Raw genomic sequence first — 20,845 nt, 5'->3', positions numbered from 1 at the left:
CAACCATAAACTGGAGAAGCTCGGCTTCACTCACACACATCTTCTAGTGAACCACTGTGCAAAGAAGTCATATCTGGCCTTTTTATGAATCTTGCAATAACGAATCAGTTGTAGATACAGCAGAGTCCTGAGGAAACGGTAGCCAAACATGCTTCTCATGCATTTCTCTCTAGCAGCCTCACTGGTGATGACCAGTCTCCGATGCTGTGCAGCAGCAGTACTCTTCTTTGAGTCTCTCAAAGCCAAGAAGCTGCAGTGCAGCACATGCAGGGTTTTTTGATACCCTCTCCCACCTACAGCCTCATTCCAGCAGTGCCATGTTAGCATGTGGTCTGACTTGGTGGTTTAACCGACTAGAGAAAGTGGAGGCCTGTCCTGATACGTAAGGCTCAGCTCTTCCTCCTGCCCATCTGCAGCAGAGTAACATCTGTCCTGTAATAATAAAAACTAAAAGTAAAATATAAAAAGCTTAAATTACAGGTAGCGAAAAGCACTTCACTGCCTTCTTTCTACTCCTTGGAAAAGATCCTATCATGACTTTTGCCAGGTGCTGATAAAAATGGTCTTAATCATTCATTGAGAAAATACACTTTGATAACTAATGAAGTGAATGGAGATGCCTCATCTTATTCCAAAACGTACTCCCGTGGAATTTCACTAACTTGCACCACATTGCAAGTGTCCAGCCTCATCAGAGCTCCTGTATTTGTTGAAAGGGTTAGAAGACAAGGTGTGAGAGGTTCCAGCTAAACAAGGGAAACCTGCTTTGACCTGTAGCTGAAGGTAAGATGAAGAGGAAGATAGTTCTGATTGCCCGAGGGCTCAAGATCTTAATCAACCTTTGCCCATTTAATTAGCATGAAGCAGTTCATGAGTTGCAGCTTACAGCATTGGGCCACAGAAAGTCACAGGAATTCTCAACTTGCTCCTGATCAGGAATTGGGTAAACATTACCCTGGGGCTTCGTGTGGTCACAGGTTTGGCATTGCCTGAACTGGCTCTGCAATGTAAACAGAGGATCGTAATTTATTTAGCAACATAGTGCTGCAAAATGCTGACAGGGGCACGCCAGATGAAATATATTTCCCACATCTGAAATTGTTCAAGGGTTAAGATTCAAAAAAAGGCAGTTTAAAAGGAAGAAATTTACCAGCTTTCTCCCTCCTAAGATTGAACCTGGTCTTTGATACATGTAATTCAAGTTTGTCTATATTGGAGCAAAACAAATTCCTCCATTGTAGCTCCTGTGGTTCATTTCTACAGGAACTAAAAATGTTCAACACCTCTGAAAACCTGCTCTCCCATATCGGGAAAGAAGTTTATAAATCTTTCTGTCTCTGCAGACTGTGTGTTAGATTGGTCTGAAATTGTGACGTTTCTTACAGAAAAAACATTCTGAAAAAGTAACATAGGACGATAACTTCAATAATGTCATGTTTCAATACATTCATATTCCATTCTGATACAAATACAAATTGTGAGCTTAATCTACTGATGCAATTTTCAATAAACAGTCTAAAATAAGTCCCATGAAATGACAGCTGAAATAAAGCACTGGTATTAGCAAAATGAAACACTTTAAAACAGGAAACTCACATTGTTTCAGGATTCTTACTTATTTTTTATAATGTTTGATAAAGTCTTGCATTTGGGCTGTTTTGAGTTAACAGATTTTCTTGAAGTTACACCATGCTTCTGTGAAATGCTTAAATATCTGTGCAACAGTCTGCAGCAGAAATCATGCTATCAAAATACATTTACTAGTTCTAATTACATTAATTAATGAACTGTGCAAAAATGTGTTAATATGATTAAGATAAAAAGTGCTCTGAAAAATAAAAGGTTATAACATATCAGTGGCAAGCAATTTAGCATGAAGGAGAAAAATAAACATTTATTCCTCAAAGCCACCACAAACGAGGAAAAAGTACTATTATATACATTTTTTAAAAATGTTGGTATGAGCTGTTTGCAGGTGATTCCACTCCCTGACTACGTTCTAATTACAGTTGGTTTAGAATGACTTCACTGTTAATGTGAGTAAGGACAGGAATGTAAAATGATCTCTACCCACTCCCTATAGGTCAATGACCTCTTTCATGTTTCTTAATGCTTTCCTGGCTTTCCCCCTTCCTTCCTTCGAATAGATGCTTCTACCACTTTTCCGATGCTCCGCTGAAGTTATTAAACTGCGTTCGTTGTGGCACTGTGAGTCAGCAGAACTCGCTGGGTGGTTTCAGCGGTACGGGGCTCCAAGCCTGGTTCACAGAAAGCATCATCGTAGGAGCATCGTGTGCATCTCAGTTCGGGACTGCAGGTCCTGCCAGCCACTCTGTGACAGGCACAGTTGTTACAAAAGCCATGCTGTCCGTTCCGAAGAGACAGAGGAAGAAAAACGTTCAGGCTGCATGATACTCATTTCAGATGAAGAGGAGAAACAAAGATGGGAAAATTATCCTTGTGCTGTGGGATGCCACAGTAATTCAGAGTGAAATGCTCCCTCTGAAATGAGGCACAGAACAGCTGCCTCGGTATTTAGGAATGCACAGCCCAAAAATCGGAATGCCAGCTCATGCTGGCGATTGTGGCTTTCTGCGTCCTGAAAAAAGAAAAAAAAAAAAGTTAAATAAGAAATAGCTGTTACTGAAACTTCTGGAAGAAGGAAGATACTTGGTTTTGCAGAGAAAACTCGTATTTATGGCTTTTTTTTTTTTTCCCTGTGAGGTATGTACAGCTTTACACTGAATAACCATTTTTAGTAGCTCTAATAGGAAGTGTAAGTAGCTGTATAAACCGTTCTTCCTTTGGAAACCAAAATGACATGGCTCAGCGACGGGCCTCGCTGCCGGAGTGCGCTGGACGCCTCCGGCCCCGATACCCGGTGAGCGCCGCGGGGTCTGCGCTGGCATCCGTCCGGCGCCCGGCCCGGCCCGGCCGCACGGCGAACCGGGCCGCGGGTGGCACAGGCAGTCGCGCCCGGGCCGAGCGCGGCGCAAGGAGCCCTTCCAGGAGGGGTTTGCCGATGGGGAGGCACGACCCGTGCCCATGTTCCTACCCTCCCCCGGACCCCTGGATTCACCTCGCAGCGCCGAGGGGGGAAGCTGGAACCGCTTAAATGCAAACCCGGGCACAGGATTTCTCTAAATTTTAGTGCAGACAGCCGAGCCCGCTTTTTTTCCTTTTTCTAGGCGGCCGCTTTCCGGACAAGGTAGCGGGCCAGTGCGGGACCTCCCTCACGGGGACACGGTTCGGGTCCCCGCGGCGGGCAGGCCCTGAGCCCTCCGCCCGGTGGCGGCTCCCGGAGGAGCCGGAGGATGCCCCGCGCCGTGCTGGCAGCAGGCTGCGGCGGGCAGAGCCGCAGGGGAGAGCGGTGAGGGTGGTGCCAGCCCCAGGCCGAGCCCGGCCCGGGCGCAGTAGCCTCGGCAGGACCGGGGCAGTGCTGGCACAGCCCTCCGCCAGCCGGACCAGCCCGAAGAGGCGCTGTCTCTTTAAGACAGCCGCGCGGCCCTGGCCGCCCCCTGGCGGCGGCGGCGCGGCGGGCGGGCGGGCAGGCGCGGTGCCCGCGGCGCGGGGCGGGCGAGGCCCCTCGGTGAGAGCGGTGCCGCGGCGCGGCGGGTGTGTCCTGTCGTCGCTCGGCCCCGTGCTGTGGGCTGGAGCTGGGAGAGGAGGGGACGAGCCGGAGGAGGAGGAGGAAGTGGAGGCGGCTGCGAATAGCGGGCAAATGGGGAGCTGAGCGGCTGCAGCAGCACCGCGGCCGCGCAGCAGGAGCAGCAGCAGCAGCAGCGGGCGGACACGGAGGCGAGCCGGCGGCGGGGTCCGTGCGGGCAGAGGCGGCCCGGGAGAGGGACGGCGGGGCGCTGCGGCCAGTGCCGCTCGGCGGGTAGCAGTGGCATGCCTGCTCGGCTGGCCGCTCTGGGGCTGGCAGCGGGCGGGCGGGCTGGCGAGGGCAGCGGCTTCCCCGCCAGCAGAGACACCTTCTCTGCCCGCCGCGGTGAGCTGACTGCCGGTGCGGGGCAAGGCCTGCCGGGGGCTGCACGCCGCTCGCCGCAGCCGGCTGCGCCTGGCTCGGCTCAGCGGCGCAGAGCGGACGGGTAGGGGGTAGCGTCGGCGTCCTCCGCGGGAAACCGACTGATTTTCCTTTCTCTTCTTGTCTTAAAGCCGTTGCTTCGCAGGCGCCGAGTGCGAGCAGTAGCCGGGCTGTGCCCGCCGCCCCAGGCTGATCCCCCTCCTCGCGGGGCGGCCGCCTCCTCTCCGGGCCGGCACCATGCAGACCTTCCTGAAAGGGAAGCGGGTGGGCTACTGGCTGAGCGAGAAGAAGATCAGGAAGCTGAATTTCCAGGCCTTCGCCGAGCTGTGCCGGTAAGGAGGCGGCCCTGGCCGCCCCGCGGGGAGCCCTGGGCGGCCGCCGAAGCGGTTGGACGGGCGGCGGCCGAGGGGCGCGGCGGCTCCGGGCTGGGGCCGGGGCCGGGCCGCTCCGGGTTCGGCCGTGGCCTGCGCTGTTCCTCCGCGTTCTGTGCTCGGTGCGTGATTTGCCTCAGCCGGCCCTGCCCGCCAGGACTGGGGGGAGGCAGGGCTGGCCGGTGCCCTCCGGGCGTCCCTCTCCCTGCCCGCGGCTGAGCTCTCCCGCCTCCCGCTCACCTGGGCGGCTGCCGCACGCTCCCGGGAAACTCTGTCCGGGGCGGTGCGCAGCGTCTCTGCGTGTGTCTGTGTGAGGGCTCGGCACAGCCCTGGTTTACTGTCCGGGTAAATTTCTGTCTGCTGCTTCCCAAGAGGTGTCGAGTGTGCCCAGTGAAATAGTCTCATTTGACCTCTTTGTGGACCTTGCTAAGATTTGGATAATAAACTCTTCCTAATTTTATTATGAGGAAGAGCCAAGTGACTGGGAATAACTTTCCTTCGTGTTGTATGGAAACACATAAAATTAGGATATACGAACCCCTGAGTGAGCTTGTATTTACCTGAGATATGAATGAGATGTCTGAAAGTGGTATAACTGCATCTGTTTTCTGCAGTCCCAGAGGTAAAGGTTAGTTCGATAAGCTGTAATTAGGCTTTATCTGAATAGCTGAGAGGATAATATATGCAATATATTACACAATTTTATTATTTAATTGGAAATGTAAACTCCATGTCAGTCCAAGGTCTTGTGATATGTGCATTACAGCTTCTGATGTTGAATAATAGCTTTTTCTTATTTATTTAATTCTAATAGTTTATAACAAGTATACGAAATCAGTTTTGATAATTGAAAATATTCTAAGTAACCCATGTTCTGGTTTCTGTGAAGTCTGTGCAGACTTTTCAGAACATGTTTTATGAGATTTGAAATACACTGTATTAAAGCATGTCATGCTAAAAACACAAATCCCTGTGAAATTTCTGTTGGCAGCACTTGCTCCTTTCTGTAAAGATGATGGAGGCAGAAGAAACAGAAAACTATTTCAAGAAAGCTTTTACGTCAGCTTCTGTTCTTCACTTTCCATATCCTCTCTGTCAAACTTCAGCAAAACTTATCAGAGTTTATTCAAGTATAGAAAAGGCCACAGGTTCTGGTTTAATATCTTTTTAAATTTCACGTGATTCTCCAAACAAAATACTACTGGATGAATAATGCTAAGCTTTGACCTTACCTAAGAGATTTTCTGTTAGTTTTTGCAATGCTTAAAAATACAATTCAACCTCTAATAAGCATAAGGAAAATGTTATTTTTAGGGCCTTGAGGTTTGGTATAGGCTAGTTTTCATGCCCACAAACTAAGGGGAATCTCTGAAAATACATAAAAAGGTTTTTGTAGCAATTTGTCTTTCATTCTTGGTATTAAGTGCTGTACATTCTTATGTTTAACAATCTCCAAAACTGACTTTCTGCCCTCCACTCTCCTTGTTTCTCTTTTTGACTAAGTTCTCTCCTTCATTTTTTTCTCTACTTCAGAAATGCCTCACGCTTATGTTACATAACATGGATCTACAATTTCTTTGTGTACTGTACAGATTTATTAATAGTTTTAGGTCCTCATAGTACTGTGAAATTTGACCCGAAAGTGTCTCTTTCACTTTACACTTTACTAATTTCTTGATGAAAATTAGGTTGTCTCGTTCTGTACAGGCTAAGCTCGCTTTGAATAGCATTTACAGATATTGGATAGATATGTCTCTTCAGTCATGCCTTGATATTTTTAAAAGCATTTAATATTAGCATGTGTGTAGAGGCAAAGTTAAGTGTTTGCTTTAAAGATGAGTACAGTCACTGGAGCAGGTTGTGCTGATGCCTTGGATGCTGTTTTCCTTTCCAATAACTTTCATTGATGCCAGTGGGAAGCTGCATTCGTTTAGGCAAAGATTTCAAGTGTTTTATGCATAGTATCTACTTGATCACTTCTGTGTTTGTGAGCTTTTGTTGCTGTAGAAAAAGTGGTGCCAAGCTCAACATACATCTTACCAGAAATTTTGTATATAGTAGGAAATAAGGCAAGCGTACTCATTCCTGTACAGTGATTCATGTGTTAGAGTGGACTATGTGTCTGTCTGTCTACTCTATGTACTTTATGGTGACTGTTACTTGGAATTTATTTGCCTGTTGCCTAGGGATATACTTTCTGGATGACTACAAAGTTCAGTTTTGTTTGTACGGGTTTGCAACAAAGCAATTGTATAATCCAGGAAAGTAAGGGAAGCCTTCTAATGAACTCCTGAAGCATGCTGGGTTTAAATCAGGGGTATTCTTAGGATGAGAAGAATCTTTGTTTCTTTGCAGTGTGCTAGTGCAGAGCACTGGTGTCCTAAAGGCATCATGGACAGACATTTGAAAATCTGTTTGAACCATCCTCTGAGAGAGAGTCTTAAGTGTTGAACCACTTTCTTAAGAGTGGCTCCAGGTTTTTTTCTCCAGCAGGATTCCTAAGCTGAAATGTTGTTACGTTGTCCAAGCTGAAGCCAGACACGAGTGAGTGTGAGTGGACCAGGGATTATGGTGCTGCTTTGGGGTGTAGGCAAGCCTGCTTTCAGGTTTCTGATCCGCAAAGACTGGGAAGGTTCCCTTAAATACTTTGCTCATGTTTGTATCCGTCTTCAAAGTGCAACTTAAGCTGCTGGGTTTCAGAAGGTTTCCTTGTTAAATTTTGGCATCTGAATTCTTCCAGTTTTGTTACTGCAGAATTTATAGGCACTTGCCTTCTTTTCTTAAAATGGTCACTTGTTATGTAAAGGTCTGGTAACACGTGTGACTTGGCATGGTGGCTGTCCTGCCTGGACACAGCATCTTGAGGCTCTTTCCTAAGCTTCGTATTCACAAGGTCATCTTCCTTGTATCAAAGGCCTTTGAGCTCACCTGCACTTTTGGTCCTCACTGTGGCACACTAGATATGTCCTACCTGAGCTGTATTGTTCGTAGATCGTAACAGCCTTGGCTGTACCTTCCACGTGTAGCCCGAGGAGATGAAAGCGGTGCCTGCAGTGATATCCGCCTCCTCCACGTTTATAGCCCAGACCAGCAGTTCCGAAATTGTTGGGTTACAGCCCACTGCAGCCCTTAATGCTTCTACATCTCTTTCAGTGTTCTGAAAGAGTGGTGTGGTGAGCCAGAAGGCACTGGGGTTTCACAGGCCTGTTGCAGAGAATCAGTGGTCCCTGGATAGCACCTTGAGAGCTGTCAACCTGGAGGACAGAGCACTTGCCTGGCAAGCTGGAAGCCCAGTTTCGAGCCTGCAACTGGTGTCTCCCAAGGGAGACTGAACCTGAGGATGGGCCAGGCTCGGTCCAATCCTCTGGCTGAACCTGTCACTGTGTATAGAGAGGAATGTGAGCTCCCTCCCCAGTGCCAGGATAGCCATCCTCTGTGCCGTGTCTGTAGCACCGTGGCAGAGGCTTTCTTTTGGGCTGAGGTGCGTCCTCAGTTCTGGTCTCTGCTTCCCACAGTGGTTTTCGGTTCCACCCAGCAACTCCTTTCTACTTAAGCTGTCGGTGAAGCAAGACTTTTGTGTTCCTTTCTGTGCATTGGTACATTTTCAGTGGGGCAAAAAGAGTCTGTGTCTCAGCCTTGCTGATAAGGGGCAATTCCTATTTGAGTTGTGATGTGGGATTGAGCTCTTCTGTGTGGAACAGGGCATTTGGTACAGGCTTCTTGTCTCCTCATATTAGTCAGGAGGCAATTTAAGAAGCTACTACTGCCAAGTTGTTCTGCGCTTTTGAGTGAAGCTGCTAGGTCACCATGCTTTGTGTTGAACTCAGTATTATCTGCATGCTAGCGTATATGCTGCAGCTGCAGTTCCCTGACTAGGGCCTGTTACAGGACTGCATCGTGCAAATGTCTGGTTTGTGCATCTCAAGTAGGCTTTCCTGTGAGCCTATATGTTCAGCTCCACCAAGGTAGTGGCAGGGTCTCAGAGCTTTAGGAAGCTGGCTATTGGAAAAATACAAAGTATCTGTAGCCTGCTAAAAAGTAAGACAAGGTTTCTAGGGACTCCTAATGGAGAATTTAGGAGACTGTGGTGTAAGCCTTTTGTTCTGACATTGTCATGTGCCCCTGCTACTGTTCAAAGGAACAGTTCCTCATTCCTCTAGCTGCTTGGTCTTCTCTGTCTCAAGCTGGGTTTAGTGGTTGTGCAATTGGCAAAGACTCTCAGTCCAGTCAGTTCCCTGCTCATCACATTGACCTTGGAATGGTTATCACCATGCAGGTGCATGAGCACTAATACAAGGTTAGGGAAAAGGAGATACCCCATTCCATTACTGGGATGACAGAGCTGTGGTGTGACTTGCAGATGGTACTAAAGACTTGGATACCTATATTATCCTTTTGTAAAATATGCACAGATACACTGCCAGGTCTCTCTGGACTTTGTGAATAAAAAGACTTCTGTTCATGCCATATGAGGAGTGGTGGTGGTAGTACAGAAGAATGCATATATCTGTTCAGAAAATGAGTTGTGTGTGTTTGGCACCAGTTCAGATTAGTGAGGTGCAGCCATTTACAAATGGCTCTTTGCTCTATAAAAGCCTCCATTTCCTTGGTAGCTGTTCTGCGTGCTGTCCGTTAATAGAGTCTCTTCTGGGAGCCACGGAGATGTGAGGCAGTAAGGTTATGGCAACATGGATGAGTTACAGTGATATGAGGTGAAGTGAAATATGCTTCATCCAAGAGGAGGTAATTTAAAGTCACCCCATTCTGAATGATAGGCTACTTATTTTGGGCAAAAGCGTTCACATATGCAGCTCAAAAGTTTGCATGGTAATGTGGTAGCTTTTCTGTGTAGCTATATACATAGTGAGTCAGAATTTCCTCTTTACAGCATGTAGAAAATGAATAGCAAAGGAGTTGAAGAGTTGCTTAAGGAGGTAATCTGTGTCATGATAAATCCTGCAGTTTGACAGACAGAAGAACTGTGCTTGTACATCTTCATGTACAGATTATTTATGGTCAGATTTTACTGTGCTGTGTTTTTTCATAAAAGCAGGGTGACCATCTAGGAGGAAAAAGTTCTCAGGAAATTACAGAAATTCTGAGAAAATCAAATTCTGCCCACAGAAGAAGAAAATGGAAGAGAGGTAATCAAGAATGCCTTCTAGTAAAGACCAATTGTCTTGATTTTTATTGATCAAGCTGAGTTGTCTTCTTCCCTCCTTGGAAATCATCCGTGACAAACTGATAGCATTCAGTGACACACGGGAAGCTAAGACTTCTTGATCTGGTTTGGGTTCTCAGGTGCTACCCACTGCTGAAGACTATTCTGAAACTTGAGACCGTGTTCTTGACTTGTATCGGTTCAGCAGGTCTTGGCTTTGGTTTTATGCAAGGGGATTTACTTTTCTTTGGGTATGTAGCTCCTGTTGGAGCACGTCTCCTGTACTGAAGACCATTTGGGTGTAACAGGTCATCATGGTAGGTTGGTTTGGGGTTTTTTGTTTGTTGTTTTTTTTTTGTTTGTTTGCCTGTTTGTTTTTAATTGAGTTAGGATGAAGCTATTTTGATGCTCGTACCAGATCAATCTGCTGAACTTGGCAACCAATGATTTTTTCCTACCAAAATATTAGTATGCCTAATTTAAATTTGTGTGACTCAAACTTTCTGTTTTTTTTTCTTTAAACTAAATTGGTTATTCAACTTCTGCCCTTTTAATTTCTGTGGCAGATAGTTAAGCCTTCTTTTAGCACATATAAGAAGCTACTCTATTTAGTAGTTCTACCATAAAATGATACACACTGTTGCTAGTGCTGTAGATCTGTATGTCTCTCTTTTTCTCTTCTAAACTTTATTTGTGGTCTTTTGTAGGCCATGGCCTGTGCACAAGAACCTGAACATGAGTTCTAAGATAGATTTAAGAATAATACTGGTTTGAGGGTATTAAATTAATCTGTTTCTTTATATAGCTGGCCATGAAGTATATTGCATATTTTTTCTAGGAAGAGCTCAGGGGATTTTCTTTAACCCCAATTCCCCACAAAAAAAACCCTAAATACTACTTTTGTTAAATGCCTGGCTTGTGCCAGTTAGCTTTTACAGCCGTAAAAACCATAAAAATAAAACGTACATGTGTTGATCAGTAGCTCCCGTTGTTGCTTGTGTTGGTATGAAATACTATGTCATGAGGAGTAACCAGGGGCCAAATGGGTGGGTAAGTTTCTTTGACATCAGCTCTAACAAAACTTTACAACTAGCCTAATGGTAGAAATTGTATTAAGCCATGAAAAAGTTTTGAAGGTAGTAGCAAAACCCCATGTAATTCTTGGAGAAAAAGGTCACTGTATTTGTGGGTTCTTGCTTCTTCTTCCAGTAGTCTGTAGAGAAAACTACATCCTGGAAGAACTAGATATGCATGCATTTTCTTAATCTCTGAGAGCACTTAGTGATAGACATCCTTCTCAGAAAAACCTTACTGCATTATGCTTTCAGAACCATTTCATGGGAATGCAGAGCGCAGCCGCTCAGCAACAGAAGTTACTGTAACAATCACCCTTTCATAGTGACTGTTTTGTGATCTAGCAATCATTTACCTTAGGTTCAGGAAGTTTGCATCTTCCTTGTGGTGCATCCCTTTGCCACAAGCTGATTGAACTGATATGCAGCAAGGAACAATAGTAAGCTTGGTCAGGTGGCAGCTCTTCAGAGAAAGATCTGTGTTACCTTGTAGACACAGGCTGAATACAAATTGACAGTGTTGCCAAAAAAAAAAAAAGGCGAATGTCATCTTGGGGTACAGAAGTTGGAACACAGCCTGCAAGACACATGGAGTAATGCCTCCATTCTGCAAGGCACTGATAAGGCTGTTGCTGCAGTAGCCTCACGTACCACCTTTGGTTTGGGGTACGGCATTTCAAGGAAAAGGCAGATCAGCTGGAAAGTCCCCAAAAGAGAGTGGTGAGAAGGATGAGAGGTCTTGAAAATATGGTGTATTGTGCTGCATTATTCAGTGTAAAGAAGAGGAGGCTGGATATGGATCTTTGGACATTGTAGAAAGCTGTTATAGGGAAAAAAAAGAAAAGAAAAAAGTCCAACACCCCTTCCCGCCCTCCCCCCAAAAAACTCCCACTGTATTTCCCAGTTCTATTGTAGGTAGAACAAAAAGTAGTGGGCTTCAGTTGTGCCAAGAAGGAGGGATGATGGGTAAGTGGAAAAGATACTGTGATTGCCTAGATAGACAGTGGAATTTGTTGCTTGAGACCTCTAAGACGAGTTTGGACAAACACGCTGGGAATGACATGGGCCTGTGATCCTGTTTCAAGGCAGAGATGTTGACCTCTCTGCTGTCTCTGTTTTAGTGCAATCTGTGATGGCACGTAAGGTGCCTGAGGAAACCGTTCTTTGTGTACATTAAGTAGTTTGAAGTCCCTTTACTAATTCAGGAGTCATGACTTGGGAAGTCTAGGCACATGGTGTAAATGCGTGCAGCTTTTTTGAATATACGGGCTCAACCTGAGAGGGGTGTCAGAGATGACAGAGTTTGCTCTGCCTTAGTGTACTGCACCTGGGAAGCACTGATTCACAGTGTATCTCATGATTTTGACCGGATAATGTGCTATTCATCTCAACAGTTGACACTTTTTGGTGAGGTGACATTCTTGAACGTGTTCCAGGGAAACAAGGAAGCAGAGTATGTGGAACACACTAAAGTAAGTGTGATAATAGATAAAACAACCACCTGTGCTGGGCACATCTGTGCCATAGTGCTGTGGAACAAACCCTCTTCTGTCTGGTTCTCTTATTTTTCTCATTTTTGAGTTCAGTGTTCAGTCCTTGAAACAATGGTTGATTTTGTACTGATGGAATTTAACTCTCCTCAGAAGAAATCACGCCCTTTATCTGATCAAGGAGGAAACTGCTCATACTTCCGTACTGACCAAATGCTAGTTAGTATTTTCTCTCTCTCTGCGGAGAGAAATCCTTTTTTTGAGGAAAACCACATACTTTTAAGACTGGCTTTCAAAATGATTGAGTTTTATTGAGAGAGGACGTCCTTTAGTTCCAAGTGAAACGCCCTTAGTTGTAGTTCTGTATCCTCCCGTCTGCAGTGCTTGGGCTTTTTTGGCTGGGATGTGGTTTACTGCTCCTACAAATTTTGTCTAATGACTCCTGTGAATTGGGAGCCAAAGCAGAAGTCTGCTCTTTCCCACAGCCAGTGGTGCAGGTGCGTCACTGGGGTAGCTCTGAGGGCTCCCGGGGATCTGACCTGTAGAGAGGAGGAAGTCATGTTTCTAGATCTAATGGCACTTTCAGGAAAGTGATTGGCAGAACCAGGCCCAGAACTTGGAAGCAGATTCGGTTCATGTTGAGCTGTTTAATCTTCTCCCCTTGGATGCCAGTTAGTGAAGATTTATAACGCGTCTCATTTTGTCTTGTCATATACTCCGAGTCATGCTTGCTTGCTTGGAAGAATTTGAAGTCGGTCCTTTCTCCTCGAAAAACCAGGCTCATTTTCTCTCTTCATCACACTCCTCACAGGCTTTTCTTCTTCCTTGTCAACAAGCTGTCTTCAGTCCTCTCCCTCTGTAATGCATCAGTTACTGAATTCTCCATGGTGCCACCAACAAAGGAGGAAAAATATTTGAATGAGACATGTCTGGAGCAAAAGACAGACTACTGAATCTCGAGCTGTGAAGCTGAGATGCTCCTGGCTGTTGTTCTGAAGGCCGATGTTTGTCCTGCCAGACCACACCACAACTGTGCTTGCACGTTGAGGGAGTCTCTCCCCCTTGAAGGACGCTAATGGGCTGAAAATTGGTGCTTTACGAGACTTGGTTTGAGTTGAATGCTTTGGCCAAAAGTAACATGGTTGTCCTTTTCTGAAATCATGTGTTTTAAAGCACTGATGACTTTTTCTTTCTGTAATTTTCCCCATGATGTTAGGTATGGATAAGTGCGTGTACTAGTGTAATGTGTTTTCTTACAGCAGAAGGAAATATTTCAGAGGATTCTTTGGAAACAAGGGCCTTTGGTACTGCATGTTGTAGTGCTTAGTAATGACTCTCACTGCCTAACCTTGATAAAGTTATCTGTGTGTTGGAGCAACTGGTTAATAGCTGATAGAACAAGTGATGTCTGGGGTGATTAATGGTGCTGGAAGGAAATGATATCATAAAGGTCCACTTGGGACATGCCACGCCTGCCCCATCAGCAGCCACAGCACTGCAGTCCTTTCTCCCTGCCACCCCGAAATGACTTTTGTGGTTATAAGAACTGTTGTAATGATTAGGCTTATTCCTTATCAGCCTGGCTTCACGACAGGGATGGAAAGTGTCATTGTTTGTATAGGTGGGCTATGAAACACTGCCGGTTTCAGCATTTTGTTGTGTTTTAATGAGTCCAGCGGTGACCACTTAGACCCAATTGGGTATGTTGTTTCTTAAACCTGTGTGTTTTAATGAGAATCTTGATTATTTCCTTGTAGTTAAAAAACAAATGACAGACATGAGTGTAAATACTGATAACTGTTGCTCTTTAGCTCTGTCTGCATGTCATACAGCTGTGTGTAGATGCTTCTGTGTTGAGGAACATGCTGTTCCTTTGTATTACAAAAACTCATTTTAGTTCAGGAGATTTTACAGGCCGAGGATCCAGTCCTCTCTGCCGGCTGTCACTGGAGTCTGGCACTGGTGCAGCCAGTATGGGCTCTTCTTGCTGCTGTATGAAGGGCAAGAGGGTAGCATGGGGTAATGGCGAGGTTACTCGGCACAAGTTGATCAGTATGTTTTGTTTTGTAGCAGAGACCTTAACTGCTCGGAGATGTTTTGGTTGACAGGCCAGCTGAAGAGCACGAGGCCAGCCAAATAGACCTGACCCCCTTCCAGCCAGGACCTGAATAATGGTTGTAGCAGATGCTTAGAGGAAGTATGAGGTGCAGAGCAAATGTGTTCACCTTGCCATTGGCAGACTCTCTTGCCTTCTGTCAGTCACTGGTTTACAGGCACCAGTGGCAGCAGTTGTGTCCATGGTACCATGTTTAATAGCCACAGATGGATCTGCTCCACATAAACTTTTTAATGCATTTTTGAACTCGCTTTCATTCCTGACGTTACTGGAACATAAGGAGGCTATCGGTGCATGTTGGCTACTCTCTAGTTTTGCTATGAGTGAAAAATGAGCAAATACAAAGTTGTTTCTGCTGTGTCTTGGGTTGTTTTTTGGTTTTGTTTTTTAAACCTGTAAAGACCATAGGCATTACTTACTTTTAAGTGCATGCATACATGTTCGTTTTACTAAAACACCCTGGCTCTTGACCAATTTAAAAAAAAAAAAAAGTAATTTCAGTCAAGATGTCATAAGAAGTTCAGAAGTCAAAAGTTCTTCCCCAAAGAGAAACGACTTTCCTGCTAAAAATAAAAAAAGCTTGCAAAAGAGGGAGGAGGAGGAACTAGAAGCTGGGTATAGCTTAGGAGCCATCTTCTAACTTCATCTAGTGCATGCTAATCTGTGACTTACAACGAACACTGGAGGATTTTGTGGAACCTAAAAACCCCTTGTAATTGAGGAGAGAGTAGAGCATCTAGATCTGCATTTGTTGCCGAACCAGGTGAAGTGATACCATAGCAGAGGAGCACTCTCCAAAAGCGAAGTACAGTATTAGTACTGCAATAGTAACAAAAGCCCTGTCTCCGTAGCGTTTATGCCAAGTGAACAATTCATTTTCAAATAAAATCTGCACCCATCTCTTGTCTGATATTGAGAGCATTGAATTTTTCTGGTCTTTCTGTTGATTTTCAGTCAACATTGCCTGCCTTTAGTTTCAAGTTGCTTCAACTCGGCGTTCTTTCACACTGTTGCGTAAAATAGATTTTTCTTTGCCAGGCAGTCTTTGTGCACAGGCTTGCGTTGCACTCAGACCAGCCTCGTGGTTTTAGAGTTACTGTGCTGTCTGGCACAGGTGCATGCCCATAATGTGTTGACTCATGATGTTTCTGTCACATGTGGCTTCAACACTAGTGTCCTGTGAGATAGTCTGGGTAAACCACGTTATCAGAGACTCTTCACAAGGCCCCCGGGTATGATAGAGCTGTGTGCGAAGCTCAGCATTCAGATACTAAAGCTAGTTGGAGGGGTGGGAAGAGGAGGATAGAGGCAGCTTGTTCTGAGGTTGCCTGTGGTGCTTGCTCTTGTTTTGCCGACAAAGAGGGAGCTTAATTCACTGGAGCTGTCAATCTGGTAGTTTTCAAGCACTGAAAGAAAACTCCTGTAAAAGTGTGTGTAAGTGTATGTGAGGGAGGAAAGGGAAAAAGAAACTAAGCAAGTCTGCTATTTCGATGAAAGGCTGATGGCAGAAGAAAAAAAAAAGTACTTGTAGTTGCCGACTTGCGCCCTGTATCTGGCAGAACAGGGGAACGCGTAAGAGTAAAAGGGTAGAAGTATTGTTGCTGGCACGCTGGGTTGGAGCACCATGTGCTGCGCAGAGTACGTGATGATAAAGTTGAGCAGCACCCTTTGTCACTCAGTAGAAGTTTTCTTTTTCAAAACTGCCACCTTTTAAAGCTGGTTTAGTTTATGGAGAGAAAAGGGTTTGTGCTACACCTTTAGCTGTTCCTGGTCGCATGGACTGCAAGCGGGAGCTGGGGCTGTAGGAAGAAGACAGATCTATTTGCAGGTGGATAAGCGTTGGATGGGGTTATATTTTGACTTTGCAGCTTGCCATTTTGGTGTAACCTTTCCTTCTGTCTCAAGGAATAGATCTAAGTCCAAGGACTCTGCCCAGGCTGGAGTGAATTTTGAAGAGAGTGGGTTTTTTTTGACCTTTTTCCTAGCCTTTATAGAACCAAAATTTTAGCACGCTTTGAGAAATAGAAAGTACAGGCTTGCTGCTAGATAGGAGGTTGAAGCTCCATCTTCTTTTTCTTTCTCTTTCTGATACTATTTTAGGCCCTCAGTTCTCAGATTCTGGGAGAATTTGTACTTTGGATTTTTTTTTATTCACAATTCAGTAGAGTAAAAATATTTGGTCATAGACATCCCCTAGTTTAAATGCTTTTGTTTGTGGCTTTGTTTCAAGAACTGTCTATCTAGTTCCTTACAATTCCTTTGTTAGTGCAGTGTGGTCATAGCTTTACTCTTTATGTATGCTGTAGGGCATTGATCTTCATTGCTTTTGTTGCGTACTAGTGATGGATTGTCTGTTTTCAAATAGCATCGCACCTCAAGGTAGAGCTTTCTTGTGGATCAGAACTTGCTTTTTCACATTTGAGGCTCAAAATGATGCTGGAAGGAGCCAGAAGTAATGGAATGAGAAAGGCATAGGGTCATTGGGGAGTTTTATCTTTTTTCTCTAAGTAAAATAAACTCAGATGCATAGTACAGAATTGTGGTTGCAGCAGACTGTCACTTCAATGTGTACTGGTGCCGACCACCAGCTTTTCTGGTAAAACTTTTTTTTCTTATTTTTGTGCTACTGTGTCAAGCAGTTTCCTGATTAGCATAGTGCTGCATCTTGGCTCACAATAGGTATTGTTTGGGTGGGGGTTGGCACAATATTTTTGTGCTGTGATTTGATCTGTTTGTCTTGAATAATCTATTAAAATGTAATGCTTAATCTCGTCCTTTTTGGCAGGTTTTCCTCTAGTATTGTTGCAGCGGTAATGAAACAGTGTAGCTCTAATTGCAAGAGATCACTTAAGTAAAACTGTATTTTGAGATGTTTGTTTTGTGTCTGTGGCTATAGAACAGAGAGAACAGCCGCACTAGAGACAAAGTATGTTGGACCTTTAGTCTTCGGGGCTGTGGCGGTTCATATGTTAACAAATAGCTTCTCCAATTTTCCCTTGTTTTTAGTTTCTCCTGTCTGCCGTTGTGAAAAAGGTCTGTAGAACCAGACGGGAGAGCTTTCTTTGAACAGGAAAATGTATTTCTGAAATCACAGAACATGGGTAGAGCGTTTACTACAGCTGACGTGTATTTTTAAAGTTACTTTTCTTTGTTTCTCTGTCAGCTTTCGTACCAGTGGACTGTGGAAAAGTGTGTTTCCTCCCTACCCCAAATTACACTAAATGCAATTAGGAGACCTTAATTAAAATGCTTGGTTTGTTGCTTGTGCAAAGACTTTGGAAACAGTCGTTTATTCTAAGGCAGCTTTACCACAGATTTCTTCTTGGGCAAAGCTGTTTCCTGATGTGTAAGATCAAGATCTCTAAATCCGTTGTTCTGCAGATGAGTTAGATGGAGGTCAAGTTCTTTGTTCTAGGCTTATTCCTAAAGTAGTAGTCCTTGCGTATGAATTAGGCTGAGATTTTTCAAAAGCTCCTGCTTATTAAGGTGCTGAGTTTTCTTGACCTTTGTGAGAGCTCGGCACGTTTGCAGACCTTGGCCTAATCCAGCTCTCTCTGAAGCCATTGGAAATCTCTGTACTTGGATTCCTTGGGAACTGGATATACCTGGTGTTCAAATGATTTTTTTTTTTTTTTTTTTTTTTCCCCAAATGGAAAGCCTGAGAGACAGGGGTGGAAATCGAATTTGTTCACAGTGGCACAAGTTTGGTGGCAATCCTAGGATAAACACATGGACCTCTTACTGGTTTGTTCTTGCTTTGTTGCACCATGACTACTGAGAGCAGGCACTTAAAAGATGTAATGGCTTGATAACAACGATTGATGGCCAAGAATCAAAAACGTAGTAGGTAGTAATTAAAACATGCGACTGCGATGCCATTGAAAGTGCTCTCTGAACGCCTGCTTGGCCCAGGGAAGTATCCGGTAGCATAATTTGAAGTGTTTTTGTAGGACCGAATATAGTATTTGAGTTTCCTGTTACTTGTTAGTGCTGCTGCCACCTTTTCTTATGTTGACTGATATGTGGGTGCGAATGCTTGCTGTAAATAGATTTTTAGCACACTTCCTGCTGCTGCTGGTAGGGAAACCTGAAACACAAAATGTTTGTTTCTGGAAAATGCACGTGGTCCATGTAAAACCTCTCTCTTTCCCATTAAATCGGAAGTGGATTGCCAGTTGTTTGGGGCTGATCCAGGCAGAATAGACCAGCCTAGCAGTGCTTGCTAATATTACAGTAAAGGAAGGCTTCTGCTGGAGAATGTTGGTCTTTAAAACAGTAATGTCCGTGTGGAGGTATTTTCAGCAGCCATTTTGGCTTTGAGGGGATAATTGTTGGAGCCTTCTATAAGAACAGGGATGAAGCTTCTCTTTCAGTAAAGCTTGACCTCCTTTTGATGAAATAAAAACGATTAAAGGGTTAACTTTTTTCCCCCTCCATTCTCTGTATGTCTTTGAATGTGAAAATTCTTTCTCTGGCTTTTTCCCTCCCATCTAACGCTTCAGGAAATTAAACTGTTTATTCGAAATGTCTGATGTCAGTGTTGGATGCCTACACTACCTTAGAAACTCAGACACATTCCTGCAAGGCCAGTCCCAAAAAACCTGAGAGGTGTCTTATTCCTACAGTACTGTCAATGTATAGTTTGTCTATGAGCAGTTTTTGAAGCACGGTGCCCAGACAGCTTTGAAATATGACTAAGGTCTTAGGTGTACGAAAATGAACTGCCAACAATGGAAATGAGTTTAAATCTTGATGTCTTCCATATATTCACTGGGTTGTACAGGGAGTTTCCAAATCAAGAAATGCTCTCTGATCCAAGAGAGAGAATAAAGTATCTTCAAGCAGGCATAGAACCGGCAGCCAAAGTAGGGTTGGCTTTTGGTTTTGTAGTAGGCTTCATTGTAACTTAAGCAAATCAGTGAATTTCCCAATATCATACTTTTTCTACCTGTCAAATGCAGAAATACTTCAAATCTGTCAGAATGCTGTTGTGCGGCTGAACTGACTGCAGATTGCTCGTAGATCATTGGATCTCAAAAGAGAGCCAAAGCATTTATTACTTTATCTTGCTATTTGTCAGCAGCTCTTAATTCACATCTATCTATTCCAAGGCATGGTTCAAAACTAAAAATTCGAGTTGTTAAAATTTCTGCTCCTTAGTGGTGATTTCTGTAAAAGAAATATCATGGAACACAGTTGTTGAGAACCCCAACGTGCTTTAACGATTTTAGTGCTCTCTTAACGGCTGTTCTCTCTCTGACCTATTTAACCAGTAAATGTTTTCAGTTTATCATATACAGGGTAAGTGATTACTCTGCTTTTGCCAAGCTGAGATTTCATCTTCTTGCATTGACTTTCCTACCTTGGTCACTTTAATTTGTGGTGAAAATGAAGCTATGTTTTGAAAAGCGAAGAGGAGAACAGGAGCCAGGAGGCTGTGAAACAATTCAGTCCAGAAGAGACATTGGTAGTGATAACAATTGTTTTCTTGCTTATGTTTTTCTCTGCTTCTTGTGTGGGTGCCTGAGTTCCAAAAAGGCCCTTGTAATCCTGAGATAGAACAAGTAGTTGCCATTTTCCAAGTGCACACAAAACTGGATGAAACACAGGAAACTGAAAACTCTGGAAGCTACCAATAAATTTGAGCTTGAGTCTAAACCTTCTGAGACTAATGGGACAGGTTTTTTGGTGATAAAACAGTTTATCTAACACAGCAACTTTGGAAAAAAAAAAACCAACCCTCTAAAAAGTGCGAATCTTTTATCCTTAGAGCAGCTTATCTAAGAAGGTGCTATGTAACTTATTCATCTAGCTGTGAACTGAAAAAAAAAAAAATCACTTCTTAGAAGTGATTCATTTTCTTTCACATCTGCAAGCTGTTTACTGGGACTGGCTCTTCAGGAAGTCTTTACTGCTTTGTGTTTGTTATACATAATTTTACTTGTAATAAATGTCTGAAAGACTCAAATGATTGGCTGGCTGAGGGTTGTATCAGAAGTGGGGTAGCAGCTTCGTTTTGTCATGCTTATTTAAAAATTAAAAGATCGGGTATGCTGTGCAGCCTTTTTTTCTAAACCAAGCTGCTCTTCACCATTGTACTGAGAAACTATTTTTTCTCCTCTAAATGAAGCCCTGCATCTCCTAGGAGATTTTAAGACTGTGTATTTATTTTCTGAAAAAAAAAGGATAACTTGATGTGTCTTCTGAAATCATGCTTGAGAAATAGCAGAATACTTCTTTCAAGTGACTGGCAAGCAGCACAGGCAGTGTTCTCAGTCTTCCTTTACAGGTGAGGATGTAGCTGTCAGCCACTGGCCAGATCACATCCTATTAGTGAAAGTGGAGAAGTGTAATCTAAACATTCTGAAGTGAAAACAAGGGGAGTGTTTAATTTGCTTTAGATGACATAGTGTGTTCAGTTAATCTCTCTGCATATGTGAAAGTTTCAAGGAATGATCTCGCTCACAGGAGAGGGGAAAAAAGTGCCCAAAACAAAATGAAGGCTTTTAGACTACAAAGCTCTGTACCTCCTCTCCTGGTTGCTTTTCAAATGGAGAGCTGTGAACCACATCTAGGAAAGAGGAGGGATATGGTGATCAGAGCAGGC

General features: G+C 44.2%; 1 protein-coding gene across 1 annotated transcript in view; it reads left to right on the top strand.

Annotated features, from left to right (window-relative positions):
- The first annotated feature begins 4,230 nt into the window (after positions 1-4,230).
- The window catches only part of ITPK1 (inositol-tetrakisphosphate 1-kinase), a 155,819-nt gene continuing 139,204 nt past the window's right edge, over positions 4,231-20,845 (top strand). Inside the window, exon 1 of the mRNA XM_086613839.1 lies at positions 4,231-4,359. Coding sequence (XP_086469965.1) covers positions 4,265-4,359 — 95 coding nt within the window. The 5' untranslated portion in view covers positions 4,231-4,264. The remainder of the gene's footprint in view (positions 4,360-20,845) is intronic.

The sequence above is a fragment of the Tauraco erythrolophus genome, chromosome 6 (genome assembly GCF_009769465.1).
Source record: "Tauraco erythrolophus isolate bTauEry1 chromosome 6, bTauEry1.pri, whole genome shotgun sequence".
Classification (NCBI taxonomy): Eukaryota; Metazoa; Chordata; class Aves; order Musophagiformes; family Musophagidae; genus Tauraco; species Tauraco erythrolophus.
This window is presented reverse-complemented; position numbering and strand designations above follow the sequence as displayed.